At 40.8% G+C, this 22,683-nt stretch overlaps 1 protein-coding gene across 1 annotated transcript in view; it reads left to right on the top strand.

Annotated features, from left to right (window-relative positions):
• Window positions 1-263: 263 nt before the first annotated feature.
• Window positions 264-22,683, top strand: part of LOC139647751 (unconventional myosin-VI-like) — a 42,577-nt gene continuing 20,157 nt past the window's right edge. The window contains exons 1-17 of the mRNA XM_071523717.1: window positions 264-319; window positions 5,378-5,530; window positions 7,874-7,943; window positions 8,116-8,189; window positions 8,680-8,809; window positions 10,011-10,116; window positions 10,364-10,419; window positions 10,515-10,612; window positions 10,800-10,964; window positions 12,330-12,410; window positions 14,657-14,837; window positions 16,389-16,533; window positions 18,167-18,324; window positions 19,093-19,184; window positions 19,728-19,800; window positions 21,226-21,353; window positions 22,398-22,493. Of these exons, the coding sequence (XP_071379818.1) occupies window positions 5,414-5,530; window positions 7,874-7,943; window positions 8,116-8,189; window positions 8,680-8,809; window positions 10,011-10,116; window positions 10,364-10,419; window positions 10,515-10,612; window positions 10,800-10,964; window positions 12,330-12,410; window positions 14,657-14,837; window positions 16,389-16,533; window positions 18,167-18,324; window positions 19,093-19,184; window positions 19,728-19,800; window positions 21,226-21,353; window positions 22,398-22,493 (1,770 nt within the window). The 5' untranslated portion in view covers window positions 264-319; window positions 5,378-5,413. The remainder of the gene's footprint in view (window positions 320-5,377; window positions 5,531-7,873; window positions 7,944-8,115; window positions 8,190-8,679; window positions 8,810-10,010; window positions 10,117-10,363; window positions 10,420-10,514; window positions 10,613-10,799; window positions 10,965-12,329; window positions 12,411-14,656; window positions 14,838-16,388; window positions 16,534-18,166; window positions 18,325-19,092; window positions 19,185-19,727; window positions 19,801-21,225; window positions 21,354-22,397; window positions 22,494-22,683) is intronic.

The following is a 22,683-nucleotide window of genomic DNA, read 5'->3' as shown; positions in this document are numbered from 1 at the left end:
GTCACAGGGTCCATTTTGATATTATTCCCGATTAAAAAAAAAACGGACAAGTTCACCACTTCCGCACTAGGGCTCACTTTACGATCTGACGAGCAGCACCTGAAGGCATCTTTAGTGTAGCCTAGTATAATGAGAGTGACGTCATATCTGCTCCCCGGACCTCAGCCTGTCATCCAAGCCGGCAGCTCCATCCGTCCAGCCGCTCCGGGGGGAAAGACCGAGCAGAGCTGGAGTAGCGGTGCCGCTGATCCGTATGAGGGACTTAAAACTCAGTACTGTTGCCCTACTCGTAAATTTGCCTGTCTGAAGGATACACGTCGTAAGTGTCCCCGCTTTCGTCTTGTTTGCTAACTTTTGCACTTGCTTCTAGCGACTAGCCAGAGTCAGACTAACGTTACAGCAGCAGCTTTAGTTTCTATTATTTTTCACAGTACAGCAAGACAGTGGTATCCTGTAATGACCCAGTATAGTCATTTGTGTGCGCTAACTATAACTGTATTTAATTAAACATAAGCCTTGCCCGCATTGGTATAGTGTTACTGTATCCTGCCAGACCGCTACAGTAGCCGTCATGGCTTATCTATAAGGGGCTTAGACATACAGGCCGGTAGCGAATACCTAGTCTTGCACAGGAGTTGTATAAATTCACCTTTCATTACATTGTCATGAATATTATGTTCAGCACTGAGTTATGAGTACTGCCAAAAGTCACACTGACATTCACATAGCCTAATATTCCCGTGTGTGACTTGATAGTGAGTTTATGGTACTTTTTCTCTACTATGGTATGCTTATAATATTTATATTTTTCTCTCTATACGATCTCATTTCTGTGCAATTTCTACAGCGTCCTAAATTTATTGTAGGATTCCTATGGTTCTTTTTTTGTAAGGGTTACTTTATTTTGTTACTTTTTCTTTCAGTTGACCCCCTCATCTTCTCTGCTTTCTCTACCTACTCTTATCATTTCTAACCTATTGTCACTCCTCTAAGTGGGGGTCTACGTATTCATCATAAACCAAAAAGCTTGTTTTGTCTCTGACTTTTTATGAAACACCTTTCAGAGTGTAATTTGGTGTTGATGTGTGTGTACTCCTCTCTTTATCCTGTTGGCCTACAGTAGATGTCCCAATGCATTTTCCATATCCTTTCGCTTGGGAGAGAACAGGAAATAAGAGGCAGGAAACAAGAGGCGTGTGTGTGTGTGTGTGTGTGTGTGTGTGTACTGCTTAAAGTCTGAGCCTATGTCCACTCATTCATGTCTGTATCTCTGTGTCTATGTTTATGTCTCTGTTTCTTTATATGTCTCTCCATGCGACACCCCAGTTGCCTTGTAACTGATCACAGCTTTTTTTTTTTTTTGTTAGGCCTTGATCTCACTTCAATCGTCTCACCTCTTCGTCTGGATTAGGGTCAAATACTAAGAGGATTTAAGGCAGAGTCAAAGTTACCCATTCGGAACTGGTCTCAGTTTTATTGTGAAGCCTTTGTTGATGTTGACTCTCAGGTTGCAGACCATTTCCATCTCCCTAAGTGATGTACCAGAGATTGTTTGGAGGTTTGCTTTGAAAGTAGAGAGAGCAATGCCTTTTACTGTGATGGTTAGGGCTGCAATTTACGATTATTTTCATTGTCGATTAATCTGTCGATTATTTTTTTGATTAATCAATCAGTTGTTTGGTCTATAAAATGTCAGAAAATGGTGAAAAATGTCGATCAGTGTTTCCCAAAGCCCAAGATGACGTCCTCAAATGTCTTGTTTTGTCCACAACCCAAAGATATTCAGTTTACTGTCATAGAGGAGTAAAGAAACCAGAAAATATTCACACGTAAGAAGCTGCAATCAGAGAATTTTGACTTATTTTTCTTAAAAAGTTACTTAAACTGATTAATCGATGATCAAAATAGTTGGCGATTAATTTAATAGTTGACAACTAATCAATTAATCGTTGCAGCTCTAGCGATGGTAGATGTGTCATGCATAGAAGAAGTCTATGCATGCCAGTCTTTATTTAAATGGCATGCTTCTATTATAGCTAGATGTTTGTAGTCAGTTGTTTTTGAGTTGAGAGTATTTCCTGTTGACATAATTAAACATGGACTGACGTAGGGAACTGTGGGAAAGCTTTGTGACAATTAGTTATCCTGCAAAGAAAAAAATCTTCAGGATCTCCTCAGCCTTGACGTCACACTGGGAGACTGAAGATCACAGACATGCAGGACTGGCAAAGTAATCTTGCAATGCTGCTTCTTACTACAGTGTATCAGAAAATCCTAAGGTTTTTTTTAACCCCTGGTTTTGTCTGAATGTGGTATTTACATTAATCATTAACAAAATAAACAAAAAAAAAACAACTATATTTTTTATGGTTTGATAATCAAATGATCATCACTGTTAAGTTGTGAGTGACTGCCAAGTGAATATGGTATATTGGATACTATACAGTGAATTTGATTCCACTCAACAGTCAGCAGTCTATGGTCCAGGTGGGACTCCCTAGGGTGCTGATCAACTCTAATCAGTGTTGTAGAATCAGATTTGAGTATTGAACTCTAGCGAACTGTAGCTTCCAGCCTACCAGCTTGGAGAAAGTTTCTTGGCTGGGTTACACACTTCGACTTTCTATGAGTGACATCCAGGTTCGAAAAGGCCTGTAGTATCTTATGCAGTCAGCTTTTGCTATTATGAAACTTGTAAAACAAAGTGCATTTATAAATAGCCATAAAGTTCATGTGTAGACCAACCCTCTCAATGAATTCTTTGAGGTCTTTTTGTTCTAGTTTTGGCCTTGACAGTGGGTCAGTCCTTTGATGTCGGAAATCTTCTCCTTGCTTGGCTGTTGGCCTACATTCAGCAAAGACAGCTATTGTAAACAGAGGATTATTACACTGGGGTCAAGTAATAGATGGGCCATATAACAATAAATGGAGGCATGTCATTTTTCTCACCTAACATTCACTTTCAGGGGGTTTCGGGTTAGTGCTGATTTGCATTTTAGCATAAATTCATAACAAAGATGATGCAGCAAGATGCATATTCAGTCCAAGTGTTTGCTCATTGCTAGCATAATCTAGCGATTACATATTGTATGAGTTAGGCCAACGTCCAAGTTGTAGCTGATTATCAGTGAGAGTATCGGCCAATAAGACTTATCAGCCTGACCTTTTCTTTTCCTTTCTTGCATGAGCTTATATTGCATCAGAGCAATCATACCTGTCTCCTCCAAATGATCTACTTTTTGTTGACATGGGTAACATACTCTCTTCTCCAGTAATAAACCTTTTGATAAGATGTAATCTAGACCAATCTAGACCACCCAGTGTATTGGACTAGCCCAGACAATAGCTTTCCATCTGTATCTGTTCCATCTGTATATGGACTTAGGCTTCTATCTCCATTTTAATGAATTTACCATCTGAGCCTTGTGTTACAAAATACTTCAAGGGAATGACCGACATTGGAGTAGCATGTTAGTATCGAGAAAGGTCCACAGCAGGCTACTTGCCAGATGTAGGCTACACCCAGGTCCATTGACCAGGAATTACATGCACTTCATACTGAAGCAGTAAAAGTTAGACTGCTGTTATTACCTATTACTGGAAGCACTAATTTGCAATGGCCCTTCCTTTTGTTTAGGAAGAAGGAAATGGTTGAATGTTCTTACAAAGAAGTTGACTATCATGTAACACAGAAAAGGTCTGTTCACCCATTGTTTCAGTACTTGTCAACTAGACTATGAATGCCAGAAGTGACGCCAATGTCATGTTGTATAATATCTAACAGAAGTTGCTGAATTATGTCATGAGATCAGTGTTGTCTTGCCTCTCATACTTAGAGGCAATCTGTGTCCAAAATAAAAAGAAAGCCAAGACTTGGATGTGGTGATGAGTACAGCTGGACCCAACATTAAGTTGCTGAGTTAATGTACCTGGTGAACTTTGAGTCCTCGCTGAAGGCTGCATCAGCAGTTTCCAATCCCCATCCTCTCTAACATTTGACCTCAATCCCTGAAGCTAATTGGATGCTCAAGCATAACGTCAGCACTTTTGCTTTGAGGAAGTCTGTGGTTGGAGGATTAACTGACAAAGGCGGGTAATAACACGCAGGTGCCAATATCACAGGTACAGGGAAAGATGAAAGATGCAAACCCAGCTTTTGCATTTGACTGAAGATGCTTTGAGATCGTAGTCACACTGGTTTCCTTCAGTCCTGTAACAGATTTCCTTGGCAAGTCTTTAGTCAGCAGATTTAGGCCTATATTTATACAGTATATTTCTGGAAGTTCTCTCAGCAATGGCAACATATGCCAAGGCATCTATATGTTTTAAAAAAAAAAAAAATGGAATTAACATAACATTTTGTATGGGCTACGCTTATTTTTTCAACATCTTCTGAGGCCGTCTTCATGAAGCCCAGGTTCAGACATAAAGGACCCCGTTAATTGTACTCTGGGCTTGCTAGGGTCCTTCTGCTGTTGTCAGTTATAGAAGAAATTCTTAGGATTGTATATGATGCGTAAAAACTGTCATAGTGATGGCAAAAGCAAGCTCCCCTCATAAAGACCCAGCCTGCAATATGCACTTGCTCTTGCTACATTTGGCCAAATTATGCAAAAAATGAGTAGAATGCCCAGAATGATTTACCTATTTTCCTGGTAGTGGTTATACTATAATTGAGAGACCCCAAACATGTCACGTCACTTAGGGTAGTGCTGTTCTCGTCAATGACTGCTGGAATCCCAGCAGTCATCCTCTGGCTTTTAGCCTGTAGAGAAGATTTAGGGGATAAAGGAAGGAGGCAGCGAATGCAAATCCATCAGGTGTTTGATGCAAAAGTCAGGACAATGCAGTTGAGAAAGGTATCCTCACACTGAATTAATGTTCTCTTAGTCATTAAATCTGCAAAGCTGACCTCAACTTGTCTTAGTCAGCCATACAGTTGTGAAGAAAAAGGTGAAAAGAAAAAAAAAAAAGATACATATAGACAAATATACAAGTTGAAGGACACCAGTTGAAATTGATTTACATTGGACCATTGCCCCTTGGAAAGGGTTTTGTTGGGATGGGGATTTAAGACTCTTGAAGGGCAGGCAGCGACTGTTAGGAGCAAATACTGCATAAGGCTGCTGGAAGTGCCTCAGAACCCATTAGCAAAGAAAAGGCACAACTGAATGTCACTCAAATACATTATATAAGAAGAAGATATAGCTTAGTATATTTCACATACTTTACAATGGTCAGAACCAACACTGTGTGCCGCCTAAGAACTTGAATCAGCAGGCAGTATTTTTGCAATCCATCACTCATATTGCTTCCCCCCCATGCCTCTTCCCCTTTTCTCCCTTCCTCTCTCTCTCCCCCTCCCCCCTTCTCCCAGGAGCCTGTGTGTGGCTGTGCTGACTGGAGGTGAGCCATGGAGGATGGGAAGCCAGTGTGGGCGCCCCACCCCACCGACGGGTTCCAGCTGGGCATGATCGTTGACATAGGAGCCAACACGCTCACCATAGAACCACTGAACCAGAGGGGCAAGGTGGGTCATCGCACACACACACACACACCTTGGCTCTCCATTCAGAGTCCAGATGACTCCATTTTGGAAGGTGGGCGGGTGCTATTTTCATTTCATGTGGCTGTGCAAGCTGATGTGAGAGCTGCACACTGAACAAGTGGGACACGTGAATTGGGTGTTGTCTGCCTCGATCCCAGCTGCTTACCCCACACACACACACACACACAAGCATGCACATAGTCACACAGGTAGGCATGGTGTGCGCATCCATGCACTCACACACATGCACACTAGTTTCTTGGAAATTTGCATTACATTCTAATGCAAACTTCTTCCAGACATATTTACTGTCAGTATTTTTTTCATTGTTTGCATCAAGAGTGCAGTAGCAGGTTGAAATTACATTTTAACTGTAGATTGGACTTGTGCCTAATGCTGCTCTAAATGCACTGGTACAGCCCATACACGGGGAAAAAGACATACAGTTTACCTAAATTGCGATTTAAGGTAGAAAGGCGTTAACACAACAATGTGTAAAATGTGAGAAACATGAGAGACCACATGTACAGAGGCATGAATAAATAAAGAGAGCAGCAGCAGGTGCGCTGATAGTGTTGCCTGGAGGGAGAGCTGCTCATTAGGAGGTGAAGGCCACCTGTTACACCTGAGCTGCCTCACGGCCCCAGCAAACAGAACTCTGGTGTTTAGGGACATGCAGCAGTGGCTTCTGAAGTTGTTTTTATTGAAAAATTGCCCTTTAGCCACTAGTAAACAATGCAGCTATTACTACCTTTAATAGGTTTAGCTTCTTCTGGCCTCTTCTGTCTCCTACTCTCCTGACAAGTCATTTTGTCCAGGTTTGAGTCTTAAATCTTGTTTTCCTTAAAGTGTGAAAAAAACCTACCATTGGGGTGAGGACATTTTGCTTGTTTCCGATGCAGTTTAATCTGTTTTTAGAATTTTCTGGACAGAAGTGGCAATATCTTGAAATTAGTATTGAGACTAAAAATCTCAATACTGAACTACATGTGAAGATTAATATTTTTTGTAGTACACTTAGCCAGAGAAAATTTTAATGATTGAATAAGAATTGAGTTAGAATTGATACCTTTGGATGACCTTTGAATTAACAGTATCAATAGGCTTGGTGTTTATAACTTTTATCTTATGCTTATTGCAAGGCATAAACCCAGTCCCATTCAGTGAGGGAATGAAAGGCTCATTGAGTGTCTTTTTTTACTGCAGAGTTTGGGCTCATTAGAGCCTCATCTCAGTACATGACCCTCGTCTGTTACAGCCTGGCTGTGTCTACTTCTGGGCCATCGCTTTGTCCAATCCCTTGGTTGGACACAGAATCTGAATGGACATTTCTCACATGGTTGTTATTGTAGCTGGCCCTGTTCCTTTTGAGCCACAGTAGCAAGTACACAAAGCACCTTCTGTTTATGCTTACAGCCTGTTTGTGGTAATAAACCATGCACCAATAGCTCAGACTTGTGCACATGCTCATGCACACTCACTCACACAAGCAGTGGTAGAGATATGGGGAATGTGTGATGAACATGTAAAATAAGAAAGAGAGTGTTTATTCTCTTGATATATGGGGGGTAACTTGGCATAGTCATTGGTCTACCTTAATTAATCATGTTCCTTTGCCTGATTGCCTTGTTAGGATCCTCAGCACCGTTGTGTCCCATTGCTTTTTTAGGCACAGTATCAGTAAATGCCCTGGGCCTGTTTGTGTCGTGGGGGAGGTGCTTGGCTGTTTTTAATAATATAGTGACTTCATCGGTTCCCACAAGATCAACACAGAGCACCATCTGAGTCTCTCCTCACACACACACACACACACACACACACACACACACACACACACACACACTCAGGTGCTCAGATCCTGTTGCTCTCCCACCAAATTATTCATTATCCTGCCATGTCTCCCCTTGTTTCTCTCACAGCCGGCTTGTTCCATTGAGTTTATTTCCATTAACTCAGACTCTTAAACAATAGAGTGAGAATATCAGTAACTAATTTAGCCTGGGAACATGTAGCATCAAACATCATTACTGTGATCTTTAAACACGATGAATGATTAATGTATATGTATGCTTGTTTATCTTTTTATGATGTTCAATGTTTGCGTCTTCCTTTTTAGGATGCTAATCAATATTTGTCTTGTGTTGAGAGCTTTCCAAAGAACAAAAGTTGACATTGAACAATCTTGTACATAAAGTTGGCAAGGCTAAGGGAGATGGTGTCAGTTGTGGCATGCAGTACACTGACTTCACCCATACTGGAAATTATATAATCTGAATGTGTCAATACGGAAAAATCTTTCACTAGTCTCTTCTATTCATGTTGCAGACCTTTCTTGCTCCTATGAGCCAAGTCTTCCCAGCAGAGGACGATGTCAACAAACATGTAGAGGACAACTGTAAGTTAACACTGTTTGAGTTCGCTGTTAAACTTTTATTACATTCAGAAGTGTGCTTTGCAAATATTATCAGTCATAATAAGGACTATTTTCCAAGGGCATTAAAACTGTTTGTGTGGAGATGAAGTTGTGAGCATGTTGAGGTCTATTTTTTTATTTTCTCCTTTTTCAGGTTCCCTTATGTACTTGAATGAAGCCACTCTCCTCAACAACGTCAGAGTGCGGTACAATAAAGACCACATCTACGTATGTTTGTTTTCTTTTCCTTCTATGCTTGTCTACATTAGCAACAGTATTAACCTTGGCTCTCCCCATGGCTCGAAGCCACCACTATCCAGTTGCATCACGAGGAGATAGCAGGATGGAGGATAGAAGGAGAAAGATCCCTATCCTTGTTTCCCTGGGGGAAGAGTGCCAGGTGGTAAAGAGGGAAGGAAAGCTAGCGAGGGGTCACTCAGTCAAGACTGGCAAACCCAATCCCGATCCCAGTCGCTCTACTTAGGAAATGAGGGACAGTTGGTAGAGGGGAAAAGCAAGAGAGGGAAATCGAGTTAGGGTGTGTCTCACTGGCCTTCAATAGGCCTCTTGTCATCTCTTTCCCTCTGTCTGCACACTACTAGCTAGAGGTGTAGCAATCAGATGTCACCGTATTATTACATGGTTGCCGTGTTTGCCACTGATTAACTTTCTCTAAATGTTGTGAACCTAATCATGCTTGTATGTATTTTCCTCACAGACATATGTGGCCAACATCTTGATAGCTGTGAACCCTTACTATGACATCCCCAAACTGTATGCTCCTGAGACCATCAAATCATACCATGGGAGGTCACTGGGCACCCTGCCGCCTCATGTCTATGCTATTGGTGAGAACTCATAGTCAGTATTGCAGGAATAACTATTGATGCAACTACAAACTACAGTGATAATATTACTTAAAACATGTGTGAGACACATAACTCTTAAAAACTGATACTATTACAGTTACTTTTTCACATATTACAAAGTTACTTTCCTAAGAAGATGGGTGCTTTGATGTCACCCCAGTTAATCTTTGTCTGGTTGAAATGTAAATGTCATTTTTGAGGGGAATGAGAACTTTTTTTAGTCAAATGAGTCTTCACATCACATATTACTTAAAGGATAAGGCTGGTGTTACCGTCAACAAATCCTATGAAAATAACAAAATCAGCAATGATTTTGTTTTGCCAACAAGTCTCGTCCATGTAGCCGGTGCCCAATGAAGCCATGTCCCAGCATCCATAGAACTCCATTGTATTAAAAAAACGATTAAAAATACATCAAAGAGCCATGCCGTTGCTCTGGGCAGCATATTTCATCATCACAATGCACCGGGCCAGCCGACTTTTTCCTCAAACAACTTAATAAGCCGGCTGTAAAGACATTTGCGATCTCAGGAAAGTAGTTCTTTAGCACCGAAAATAGTCCCCAGCATAATGAAGAATTTGTTCCCATTTGAATTTGATTTGGTAATAACTACAACAGCCTGACTTTTTCCGTGGTGTTAGCGATTTTTAAAATTGAAACTTTATCTTTGTGAGCTGTATTTCAAGGTTTTTAGCTTACAATTGGAGCCAATGACTTCCGGGTTGACGGCTAAAAAAACGGTACGTGGGAAATCAGAAAGTAACGGGAGTAGAGCAAACGCATTGTTGATTTTCTTATTTTCATAGGATTTGTTGACGGTAAGCAATGTATTAAAAAACACCAGCCTTATCCTTTAAGTGACAGATGTTCACTTGGTTGTCCCGTGAGCCTAGATTTGTGAAAGTAAAAAAAGTAGATAAATAATTAAATAGAATGATACATCTCTCCAGGGGTACATGTAATAGAATTAATTACTTTATTTAAAAGGTAATACATGAGTAACCTCCTCAACACTTGTCACAGCTTACCAGCTGTACTATGCAAATGTAAGTGATGAACTGCACAGTTCAATAATAAACTGAATATGAATTGAGGCCTGATTATACAGGGTTATTTCCACGGAACTATATTTGTCATGGCAGAAAGTTAATAAATCAATGGTGTGTTTTTCTCTCTCAGCGGACAAGGCCTACCGGGACATGAAGGTTCTGAAGATGAGCCAGTCCATCATAGTTTCTGGTGAATCTGGTGCTGGAAAGACTGAAAACACCAAGTTTGTTCTAAGGTATGAACCCACCTGAGTCTCATAATGTACTGTATTATCTATAGTACCGGGATCTTGTTGCTCACAGAGGCTTATATCTAAAAGTATAGGCTCTAGTTGCTTTGACAGTGAAGATGATGTATTATATAGTACTTTGTATATCGGTATTACACAGTATTGTCAGTGTATGTGTCTTTTAGTATACTGTTTTTAACTTCATCATCATTGTCGTCATTGTTACTGTCCTAATCTCACCCCCATTCTGTAGATATCTGACCACATCATACGGAACTGGTCAAGATATTGATGAGAGGATTGTGGAAGGTAATGTATTAAAAGAATAACAGCTCATCAGAAGTGTTTGTAGTGAGCCGGTGAGAAGAAGACATCCTGATGTTCTTTTTCATTTCAAACCCCAGCAAATCCCCTTCTTGAGGCCTTTGGAAATGCAAAGACAGTCCGAAATAATAACAGCAGTCGCTTTGGGAAGTTTGTGGAAATCCATTTCAACGAGAAGGTAACAGTCCTCATTTTGAAAAATGCTAAACATTTAGCCAAAGAAGGCATGGCAATGGCATGAAATTGTTTTTCAGTGAATGCTTTTCCAGAAGATGATCACTGATTATATCTAAGGTCTATATGTGTATGGACAATGAATTTTAAAATATTTTTCTAAGACCTGTTTGTACCATCTATGTTACCAGAATGCAGTTGTGGGTGGGTTCGTCTCCCATTACCTGCTGGAGAAGTCAAGGATCTGCATGCAGAGCAATGAGGAGAGGAACTATCACATCTTCTACAGGCTGTGTGCCGGAGCCTCCGAGGACATCAAGAAGAGATTGCACCTGGACTCTCCAGACAGCTTCAGGGTCAGTGGGACTAGACAGACGTCATTCTAAAAGTGTCTCAGAATAAGAATACTGACATATGATATTTTGACCGAAGATCAGTCTGTCATTGAGCCAAGATAGATCTGTCATTGATAATCTCATTTTAATTGCACCGGTACTATTCTATACCTGTAGTGACTGTGCTAGAGTCAGTAAATACTGAGCAGGTGAGGTCCTGTTTTTGTAGGAGAGCAGCAGGCAGAAATCAGCCTTTGAAAGTGGGCTAGCACCAAATAAGTTTGGGTGCCTTAACTCACACACTAACATTCTGTCTGTCACACTCGAAACAAACTAAACTTTGAGCAAAACATAGCAGAAAAAACACCGTACTGTGCCAGTATGGGCATGGCATGGCATCCTCATGCAGCGGGGGGAAACAAATCAGACATAATGTTGTCAGATATCAGGCATAAGCTCGTGTGATGGGATCATGCATGCAGACTCTCAAACAGCACATAATGCCGACTCTTGCTGTTGGCCCATTTTAAAAGCTGCAGAGCCTAAGCCTGTGACCACACTAACCTCTATGGCTGATTGATTTCTTTGAGAGCGAGAGAGAGAGAGAGACGGGTGGAGGCAGGGGCCAAATGAGATGCTTTTATCTGCCAACATTCTTTGCTCATGAGCATGTTGTGTTTATACAAAAATAAAATCTTAGAAAGCATCCTTTTTAAACACTATGCAACATTTCCTATGCTGTGACTAACTGTGTCTTTTTCTGCTTGTATTTTTATTACTTAAATTTAATCTTGCTAAACAACAGCATGTTGATTAGTTGTTTTGAGTAGGCATGGGTTGGCAATTCAGTGGAAACCCACTAGATGTCACATGAGCCTATTACTAGTGAGGTGGGGATTGTAATATAAAAATGAAGTGGCCCCCCCGAGTGAAATTAAACTGCAATAACAAAATATTCAGAACAGAATTCTGTGCCTTTTGAATCTAATTATCACCTTAATAGGAGCTTTCTCAGAGACCACAAAGGTGTTTATCCAAGTCTTTATTTTGTTGTGCGTGCTCTACAAAACAACGCTTAACAGAACAATAAGCAACTCTAGCGGTTGCTTTAGTTGTTTATCGCAGTGTCATTACATCAAGTCCCTAAGGTGACACCCACATCAACAGAGGCAATTACCTCAGATGTGATTCACTTCTAGTCAGCTGTGAAGTAATATTGGAAGACAACAAAGTCAATCTTTTAGATGATGAAAAACAATAGAACGATCCCTCAAAGGTTTCCCCACAAGAACAAAATACGCATAAAATAAGTTGTGTCTGAAATCAAATTATCAAAATAATACACGTGTGTTTTTTTTATGCTGTTTTTTTTTTTGTCTGTCGCAGTATCTGAATCGAGGATGCACCAGATACTTTGCCAATAAGGACTCTGATAAACAGATCATGCAGAACCGCAAGAGTCCAGAGGTAATGTCTTTTCTGGTGTTAACTCATCTAACCCACTGCCCGATTAGTCTCCTTTGTATATCAATTTGAATTTCATGTTTTCTTAGAGACTTTTCTTGTTTCCTTAGAGACTAATTGCCACTTGGCATGTCAGCAGGTAGTGTATTGTGTTACATTTGCCTCTTACATGACCGAAAATTTAATGTCAAGAAACAAAGCAGAGAATCCTGTGCAATAAATAATTTAGATTGATACACAACATTGTTTTTCCAACATTTTGGGCACAGTGTGTTGGATTACTATGCATTGGGTTCAAAGGAAATTCTATAGACAAACCATAATCATCGAACTGGTGTGCAAAGGTGAAATTACGCCCAGTAACTCATCAATAAGAATATTTTATGCCAAGAAATTAGTTCAGGTCTGTGTATTTGATGAATTATGTAAGACACGAAGAAGAACCAGGGTTTTGTTGTGCTGCGCTGCAAACCCTTCAGGAGACGTGTAATTAATATCATGAAACTATTAGAAAAATAATTGTGACATTTTGCTCTCTCGGGGGCTAATTATCAATGTTCATTTCACTACTTGTTTTCTAAGATAGAGAAATATCTTGTTGTATGCTAATAAATGTTTCAAGAATATCAGGTGAAAGAGTGGTAAACAAGTGTTGCCGCTTTCAGTTCTCTCTCTGTGGATTTACTCCCAACCTTCATCTGGTACAGTGCAATGAATGCAAATTTTTTACCATAAAAAGGTCAATAATAACCTCAATTCCTCTTTTTTATAGTTTACATTGACTCATGCTGTTGTACTGTATTATCTAAAAGTTTAAAGTGATATTTAATGTTGATAGAAGAGTTTTGCTTTTTAGAAGTTAGAAAGCATATCATTTGCATTTTCCTCTTCCTCTTTGCCACATTTTATATTTGTGAGAGGCATAATTTTAAGACCAGAATTTCAAAACGAATGAAGTGGTGAGTAAGTATCTGCTCACAAAACCTTCTATCAAAGTGCCTGGTGACTTTATGGGTGAAAGAAAGCTGTATGGTTGTAAGTATGTTGTGTGTCATTAATATTGTATTTTACTAATCAAGTCATTGTATGTCTTTCTGTCCTGCCTCATGTCTGTGTTATATAGGACAATAAGGTGATGTTTCTTTTCTCTATCAGGACGTACCGCTCCCTGCTCTTTACACTGTGTGTTCCCCAATGTAAATACTGAGCTTCTCAGGTTTTACATGCTGCTGTTTGTAGTGCAGACAGGAAAAGAGAATGCATGCTTCCTCTTTGTCTGCATGGGGCTGCCAGGTCGGGGTGGGATCGGGGGTGGGGTGATGTTTAGAATGTTTAGGATGTTTGGTTATTCAGATTTTCCAGCCATACAGTGTAGGGCTGCACAATTGCACAATCGCAATTTGGATTCCACAATTAAAAATTGTGGAACATTGGCATGTGGGCTGTTGAAATATTGAATTTAGTTTAGAATGCTCATTGTACTGGAACTCAAGATGTTGATATTAAAAAATACTGAAAAATTTGCAATTAAATCATCAAGACTAATAATTGTGATGAATGATCAGGGATATCAATTTAGCTATAATCGTGCAGCCCTAATACAATATCACTGTATGATGAAGCCAGTCACTATTCAGTAATAAATGTAAAACTCTATTTGTCAGAATAGATTTGTCAGAATCCAGCGGGCAAAGTGCAATCTAAATTGTAAGATCTTGACTCCTGATGACTCCTGGTGAGAAATCATCCAGTGACATTCTACATTTCATGCCTATTCTTTCTTCTTTGAATGTCCTCAACATCATTCCCTATGGCAAGACATTAAAAATGCCTCTATCTTTTTATAAAAAGATGTCAAGACATTTGGAGACAAGGCTACTGTAGCAGAGCAGGTTGATAGGATGGTGTGCTGGCTGTGTGCTGTGGGTGATGGTGGCTCTTTTAACACATTATTACAAGTCAGTTATTACAAGTTAGTAAATCACTAACAAATGGCTTTTCTAGTTTAGTGTGGGCTATCGTGTCTCCTCCAATTCAATTTGTAATCATATTTACTCAATATTTAAAGGCAATTCAAAGAAACTGCTAAACTATAGATGTTACAGTATATGTAACAGTTTCTATTGAGAAATTTTCATTTCATGAATTGCGTCTTCTTTGAGTGAATCATGATTTGAATTGAATTCACATTCATTGGCTGTTTCTCTGTGATGTCCGTTTAGTTTCTCACTCACCCATGTGTTTCCCAGCATCAAAAGGTGGGTGCTCTGAAGGACCCCCTCCTTGACGATCAGGGTGACTTCAACAGGATGTGTGGGGCCATGAAGAAGATCGGTCTGGACGACACTGAGAAGCTGGACCTGTTCAGGGTGGTGGCTGGAGTTCTGCACCTGGGAAACATTGATTTTGAGGAAACAGGGAGCTCTTCAGGTGGGACAGAGTTTCATATGCATGCAGTGTACAAGGTAACAAAACTGAAAAATGTATTTATATCCACATCAGTTACAGTTAATAACAAGGACAGGCACTGTAACTACAGATTACAAATTGAATTTAAAGGGGTAATATGTCAGATTCAAATTCTTTTGGTATTGGTGTTATCTTTGGTGAAAAGTTGTCACTGCTATAGAGTTTTTGCACTGAACTTCCCAGAGATCACTTTGAAATCAAACCGTGTTGCCAGTACTGTGACATATTATTCCTTGGATTTTCTGTTGATGAAGTTTGCGTTTCTGTAGGTAGCGCTCTTTTCTTTGTCTGTTCAGTCATGGTGGCTATCATAGCTCATGCTAACTAGCCAGTTCTTCGAACATCACTTAGAGCAGCATGTAAAACAGAATGTAAAAGCTTTCATGAACTGGTTATAGGTTGAATCACCAGTGTGAGTAGCAAAATGGGAATTTATATGAAAAAGTTGTGGATTAGTACTTTAAATTAGAGTTTATTTGTCAATCCAAGACTATAATCTTGATAATTTCATGGTAGCACCTCACACTGGCAATATTAGCGTGTGAGTCTGTGAGATGTTGGCGTCAATTAGTTTTTACATAAATATTTGAACACATAGAATTCAGCAGACGTGTGTTTCAGCACAGAAGCTCAGAGAAAATATCCTTTGATATCACACAACAATTTTGTCTTGTCTTGTGATATAAAGACCTCTGTTAATCTGGCAACCATTCAGAATGATGAAAACTCTCTCTCTCTCTCTCTCTCTCTCTCCCTCTCTCTCTCTCACTCTCTCTCTCTCTCTCTCTCTCTCTCTCTCTCTCACACAGTATCCTCAGGTATCCTCTCAAAATACGATTTGAGGGCAGTTTTCAGCTCTCTCCCTCTCTCACTAGACTAAACAGACACTTGCTGGAACTCCCATTCGTACAGACATTCACGCTGGCTCAGTGGGACTTATTAGGGCCTGTCAGTGGCAGCTCTGTGCCAGACTGCTGATATCTTTTATTCACTGTCATAGCTAGGAGGTCTTCCCCCTCACTCCCCAACCTCTGACTGTGAATCTAGCCTAGTTTCCCTTGAAGATAAATATCAGCCAAGTTGATTCGCAATAGTATACTCAGAGAAAAATGAATGAATACTGAAATGCATCTAAAAGAGGTATAGATCTAAAAGTGTTGAGCTTGTTGAGCTCAAATGGCAGTGGTTGATTTTTTACAAATTATTGCAAGCACATTGCCGTTTTGGAGATGATATGAAATGTTTATGTAATGATTTTCCTTCATTGCCATTTGCAGGAATAATGTAGAAGTATGACTGGCATAAAAGAAAGAAATTCAAGGATATCTCATGCATCTTAAAGGACGACAATTTTTCTACCACTCCTGACTTCACTTTAATGTCTCTTTGTATTTCTAGTCTCATCAAAGACACATTATTTGGATTTTCACCTATCTTACTGAGCTTGTCCATGGTGTAGTAGGATTTTTAAGGCTTGTGTATGTGTGTGTGTGTGTGGGGGGGGGGGTTTAGGTGGCTGTATCCTGATGAATCAGTCTGGCCAGACTCTGGAGTACTGCGCTGATCTGCTGGGTCTAGACCAGGACGACCTGCGGGTCAGCCTCACCACCAGAGTCATGCTCACTACAGCAGGGGGCGCCAAAGGAACAGTTATCAAGTAAGACCGGCCGCATTCAGCCTCACGGGTCTTCAGTCATCAGTTACTCACACTGACTCTTTGCAACTTCTTTTGAAAATTTGTCAGTGGAGAGGGAATGGTCTTCTCTGTAACCTCTCTCCCCTCAGAAACCGCTGTCATCGGTTTCTGCCAAAAAACTTGTCAACCCAGCCGTTAGACTGTCAGAGTTTATGATAGATCTGAAGATAGCTAATCATGTTTAGATGGAGATAGTGTTGAATCAGTACTGGCACTGACTAGGCAGTTGGCACCGTCGTTATCAGAGGCCATCCTGCACCGGGTTAAGACATCTTTATCTAGATTATGCAAGAGACTGAGATTGAAGCCCGAGGCTGAATTAAGCCTGTTGCATTATGGATTTAGTATAAGTAGAGTATATGACTGATCAGATTATTTCACGTAGGCATTATGCACTGGGACTCAAACACCACTGCTCAGTCACTGACAGCGATCCACTGCATTCTGTTGTAATATCGACACAGTAATATAATATGAAGTGAGTATTTTGGATATTTTTGAGTAATTTATGGATCTACTGTGCTGTTAAATTACTGGGTGGTGATTTCCTGCAGATCAAATAGTATATATGGTGCAGTATCGGCGCAGTTCCCATGCACTATGATGGTGATGTGGTGTTTGAGTGATGGGGCCAGGTTTGGCAGATGAATATTTCAAAAGGGCCAGATGCTGGCCTGGCCTGGAAGTGTTTTCTCCGCATAAATAATGCAGACTGTATCTGAGGAGACTGGCGAGCGGGGCTGCAGTACAGTATGGGCCCGGTGCCTGGGGAGCAGGTGGAGTAAAGAGGGTAGAGGGGGCTGCGCTGCGTCATTAAGCCCCAAACAGATCCACCCAACCCTGGGGAGGACGAGGGTAACTGAGGGGTTGGTGGTGGTGGTGGTGGTGTAGGGGATGACTGAGTCTGTAACTGGTGTGCGTGTGAGACGTCGCAATGGGTAAAAATCCCTGTCAGTGGGATGAATAGTAAATGCCTCTTGTGGTTTCTCAGACCCACTGCGTTTAACTTGTGGCCCACTGAAATGGAGAAAAGGAAGCCTGTCCTCTTGAGATTCAGAGACGATGGACCATTCGTGTTTGTTATGGATGAGGGTTTTTTTTTGTTTTGAGGAAGGAGAATGGGTGGATGGAATATCAGAAGAAAAGAGTGGGTAAAGATCTTCCATAGCACAAAATGGACCTTTTGAATTTTAAATTCACGGTCTTCACTGGACCAGCTGAGTTGAACTCCAGTGCCCTATGGAACTGCACTTTGTCCATACAGTCAACCCCTCTAAATAATTTAAAATGAATGGTGTTTAAGTGCCATTAGGGAGTCGAGCTGGGTTCAGGGTTCACATTTAGTTTTAATGCTTTATCTTTGTCTCAGAAAGCCTCATTTCAAAGTAGCTTTAGCTTGAGCGTTGAGAGATCAGAAGGAGAAGAAGACTGGTGAATACTATGCAGCAAAAACTGACCCATTAATACAGTTGAACTTTTGCTGCCACGTAAAAGTTGGGTTGATTAAAATAAAAAAGAGAGAGGTTTAGTAAGAGAGTTAGCGCGTCCCAGTTTCGGACTGACTCTCTCTGCCCCACTTTGTGTGTCTCCCCAGGGTGCCTCTGAAGGTGGAACAAGCAAACAATGCCCGCGATGCCCTGGCCAAGGCGGTGTACAGCCGCCTCTTCGATCATGTGGTCAAACGAGTAAACCAGTGCTTCCCCTTCGACACTTCCTCCAACTTCATCGGGGTGCTGGACATCGCCGGTTTTGGTAATACAATGTAGTTCCAGTATACCAGTGTTCAGTGGAATGAGGAGCTGGACAACTGTGCTTCTATGTGTCAATTAAACTCAACTTGCACTACCAGTCAAAAGTTTGGACACACACATTTTTCTTTATTTTTTCCATTTTTCACATTTTAGAAAATATGAAATAACACAAATTGAATTATGCAGTGACCAAAAAGTGTTAAACAAATCAAAACATTTTAGATTCTTTAAAGCTGCCACCCTTTGCCTTGATGGAAAGGCAAAGGCTTTGGAAAGAAATTCATACATAGGCATCGACTTCACTATTTATATTTGTCTAAAAAAACTAATTTCAAGCATTTAAGCAGAAGCCTTGAGATCAAAATGGCTTTAAGATAATGAAAAACTGAAAAATGGTAGTGTAACATAACTCAAATTGAAAGTTTGAGTATCTGCAGCTTCCCAGGTTGACTGCATGTTGCTGCAGTGTATAGCGGGCAATTCCACTCTTATTTTGTTTTTGATTGGGTTGTTCAGAATCCAGTGTTGGTGTTGTTCGTTGTTGAACGTTGTTCAGAGCTATAGTGAGTAGAAAGTGGCACTTGTCTGTGCTGCAAGTCTCTTAGGGTAAGTACCCTAACGCATCCACACACTTCATTACAAGGGCCCTCGCTTGAGAAGTAATTTCCTTCGACTGCCTTAATTAACACAGGCTTTCAGAATGTTTGATTCCAGAAATTAATTATAATTTATGTTTTTTCCCCTCTCTTCTGTTTTTCCCTCCTCTCAGAGTATTTTGAACATAACAGCTTTGAGCAGTTCTGTATCAATTACTGCAATGAGAAACTGCAGCAGTTCTTCAACGAGCGTATTCTGAAAGAGGTAGGTGAGAAGCATGTGGATTAAGGTGATTTGACATGCTAGATTTCTTTAGCCTTGGAAACCTGCCGTGAGGGATGTCACTCAAGAGCCGAACCCTCCGACTCTTCCACTAGCTGGGAGTGAGCGGCTGGCACTCGAAGCTATTCTCTCACTTCTTCTCTATCTTTCTTTCTCTCTCTCTCTTTCTCACTCACATTCTCACTCTCTCTCTCCTGCTCTCTCTCATTAGAATGATAATTTCTCAAGGGATATGACGAGGCTTGCTTCTCTCCTGTGATCTCTTGCGTTATTCGTTTCCAAGGTCTCCAATTACACCACCGCAACTCTCGTTTCAGCCACTTTCTCAGTGTCTGAATCAAAGTGTTGTGTGTTTGAAGTAGAACAGAGATCGTTTTTTTTTTTTTTTTTATAAGGTGGATAATGTCCTGAAGCCACACGGAGAAATCAAAACACATTTTTACACAATCAAAGACAATTTTCGAAATAGAAATAAAGGAACATGCTGTGTTTTTTAGAGTGTTGATTGTGGCTATGTGTGTGCAGGAGCAAGAGCTGTATCAAAAGGAGGGGCTGGGAGTGAATGAGGTGCGTTATGTTGACAACCAGGACTGTATAGGTAAGTGTCACTGTGTCACTGTCTCTCATATGTAGCATGTAGCAGCCAGTCGGCTCTAAAAACTTTGACGCCACAGGTGGAGACCCATGCTTTTAATTTCACTACTCCCTCACTACTTCCCCAAAAGTTTACCACTGAAAATGGGAGATACAACTGAATTCAAATCTCTAGGCATTACATTGGGCATACAGATCCGCCTCTGGAGCTGACAAGATGGCTGACTTGCATTGGTTTCTCATGGGACCAAAACAGAAGGGTGGAGGTGTATGCGCACAACGCCCCTGTGTGTCTATATGTAAACCTCGTGTGATATTGTGACGTGAAAATAAGGCCACGGAGTGACATTCAGGGACATTGTTAAGCCCAAGTGTTGCCTTTGAGGACTCGCGCCGTAGAACGCGAAGTAGAGTGACAGAGATACGGCCGTCTGTAGAGCCCTCTTCACCGCACATGTGCTGAAGTATAACATCAGCTCACCCCCATGGCATTCATTTGGGCCATTCCTTCTGCTCAGGGCTATACGTCACGGAGCAGCGAAAATACACCTGTCAGGGGGACAAAAATACCGGCTTCTCATTATCCAGGAAGCTGGCATATCTGTGTGTCTGAAGGGAGCAAGCGTAATGAGCATTTGTGGGTTTTATGGCCTCTTTTGTGCCGCGAGAAGAAGGAGAAATGATGCCCCCTTGTTTGTGTTGTCTCAGTCCCAGAATGAATCCTCGAATGAATGGGATGAAGTAGTCAGCGTAGCAAGGTGAAGCAGTTTGATTTGTATTTCAAAGGCCGTGATTATTCAGGCGCGGGGTTAACTGACACCCGTGAATAACATTTATGACTTGCAAATGACCGTTTGGGCTGGCCATTAATTCACTCATCAATCTTCGGGATTTATGCACAGGTGCTTGTTCATGCAAATTTTTTCTGAGGTCCTTGGCTATTAGATTATATTCCAAACACAGCGTGCTATATGAATAATTCAAAAATATGGCTAAATGAGCATCCTGATGAACACGTATTGTGCCTTGAATATTCACATCCAGACACAAACAGCGCGCAGTGGAAATTTCCAATACATCCCATATTCCGAAATTGAATGTTTTGTGATTTCCTAACCTCTTGTAACATTATCGCCATTGTATTTCTCACCTTGCTAGTCTCGAATACTTGTCAATGGGGATGAATGTGTTTTGTCCTTTTCCTAGAAGCTAAGAATTATTGCCAGATTTGATGCATCCTCAGATTGCTTTTAGGTTGTATAAACCAACCTGTTGCATCTTAGAATACCTGAAATGGAATAATCAGTCATTCCAATATTGCAATTCATACCTGTATTGTGCTGTACATTGTATAGCTGGACTTAAAGGCTGATTATACTACTGTAGCTTAAACGCAACTGCTTCATTTGAAAATAATTGTTGTTTCTAGACCTAGTGGAATCAAAGCTGGTGGGCATCCTGGACATTTTAGATGAAGAGAACCGTCTACCTCAGCCCAGCGACCAGCACTTCGCCCTGGCTGTTCACAGCAAGCATAAAGACCACTTCAGACTGACGGTCAGAGTTCCCAGCTGCTCTCTCTCTCTCTCTCTCTCTCTCTCTCTCTCTCTCTCTCTCCCTCCACCACTACTTCTACATTCTACTTTTACTCTCTTCCTTTGTTTCGTTCTTTTGTTGAGACCAGAGAGACGTTATTGCAGAGCGCCATTATCATTGTGATTATTCTACTCGGCCTGTATGTAGCAGCAGTTTTGTTGATGACGTACGGCCGCAGTACCTCCCTCTATCTCTGTCTTTGTAGCTATTGTTCCTCTCCCTGCAATTTTCTCTGCAAGCATGAAATCCTTTTAGAAATGCAGCCTTGACATCAATTCAAGCCCGAGATTAGAGCTGGCTAGCTGCAACCACATTTTATTGCAGGGGGAGTAATCACTCAAACGAAGACTATTCTTTACATTTAATGCAGGCAAAAGTATTAATCATAATCTTAAGTGTTCAAATATGCTTTGAGCTAAAATGTCTGCAATACATCATCCACACTTTGAAAAACCCTAAGCGATATTGAAGGCTAATCTATTATGGTGCTCCCTACTGATGAAGGTAATGGAGCTAAAATGTGCTAGGTGCTGCATTTTTTTTTTATTCTAGAGGATAATGTTAGTAATGGATTTTTGGGGTGCTTGGTAATAATTTGTTCATGTGATTAACGTGTTTCTATTGTATTGCTCTTCTGAATGGGCCGGATGAGCTAAATGCGGCACTTCAGAAATATGTCCCATTGATGATGTGCAATTGTTGTCATTTCCGTGTCGATTCATGCAAGTAAACATGTTAAATACCTGCAAATTAAACTGTACAGAGTTTGTCAGAATGTGTGTGGATGCATGCTTTGTAAATTGTGTATAATCTTTGGCCTTTAATTTCACCAGACTTCATTACTCTGAATGTTTCATTCTCGAAAACAACCCTCATTCCCTAGTGGAGTTGATAAACAAGATTCTTCTGCAGAGTTACTGATGGATAGGGATAACAGCAGAAACAATACCTATGTGTTTTAGCACTGGCATGAAATATGATTTGGTTTCTTCCTCTGCCGCTCAGGTTCCCAGGAAGTCTAAGCTGGCCGTTCACAGGAATGTCCGGGATGACGAGGGCTTTATAGTTAGGCACTTTGCTGGAGCAGTGTGCTACGAAACGGTAATTCTTATACAGATCTTATTGATGAATTGTTACAGTTTGTTATACGATACTCAGTAGGACCACCCCAATAAGAGCCGGACTCTGTGTGTTTGTTGGTTTGTGCGTTTGTGCATAACAGTTTTTGCAATGTGCAGTTTTTAGGGGATTTACAGTAGCGCTCTTTAGGCTGCGTTTAGTGATTTTCTGA

Source organism: Centroberyx affinis, unplaced genomic scaffold (assembly GCF_046629955.1).
Source record: "Centroberyx affinis isolate AG114_WGS23_722 - 3 ecotype Tasmania unplaced genomic scaffold, CSIRO-AGI_Caff_v1 ptg001111l_1, whole genome shotgun sequence".
Classification (NCBI taxonomy): domain Eukaryota; kingdom Metazoa; phylum Chordata; class Actinopteri; order Beryciformes; family Berycidae; genus Centroberyx; species Centroberyx affinis.
This window is presented reverse-complemented; position numbering and strand designations above follow the sequence as displayed.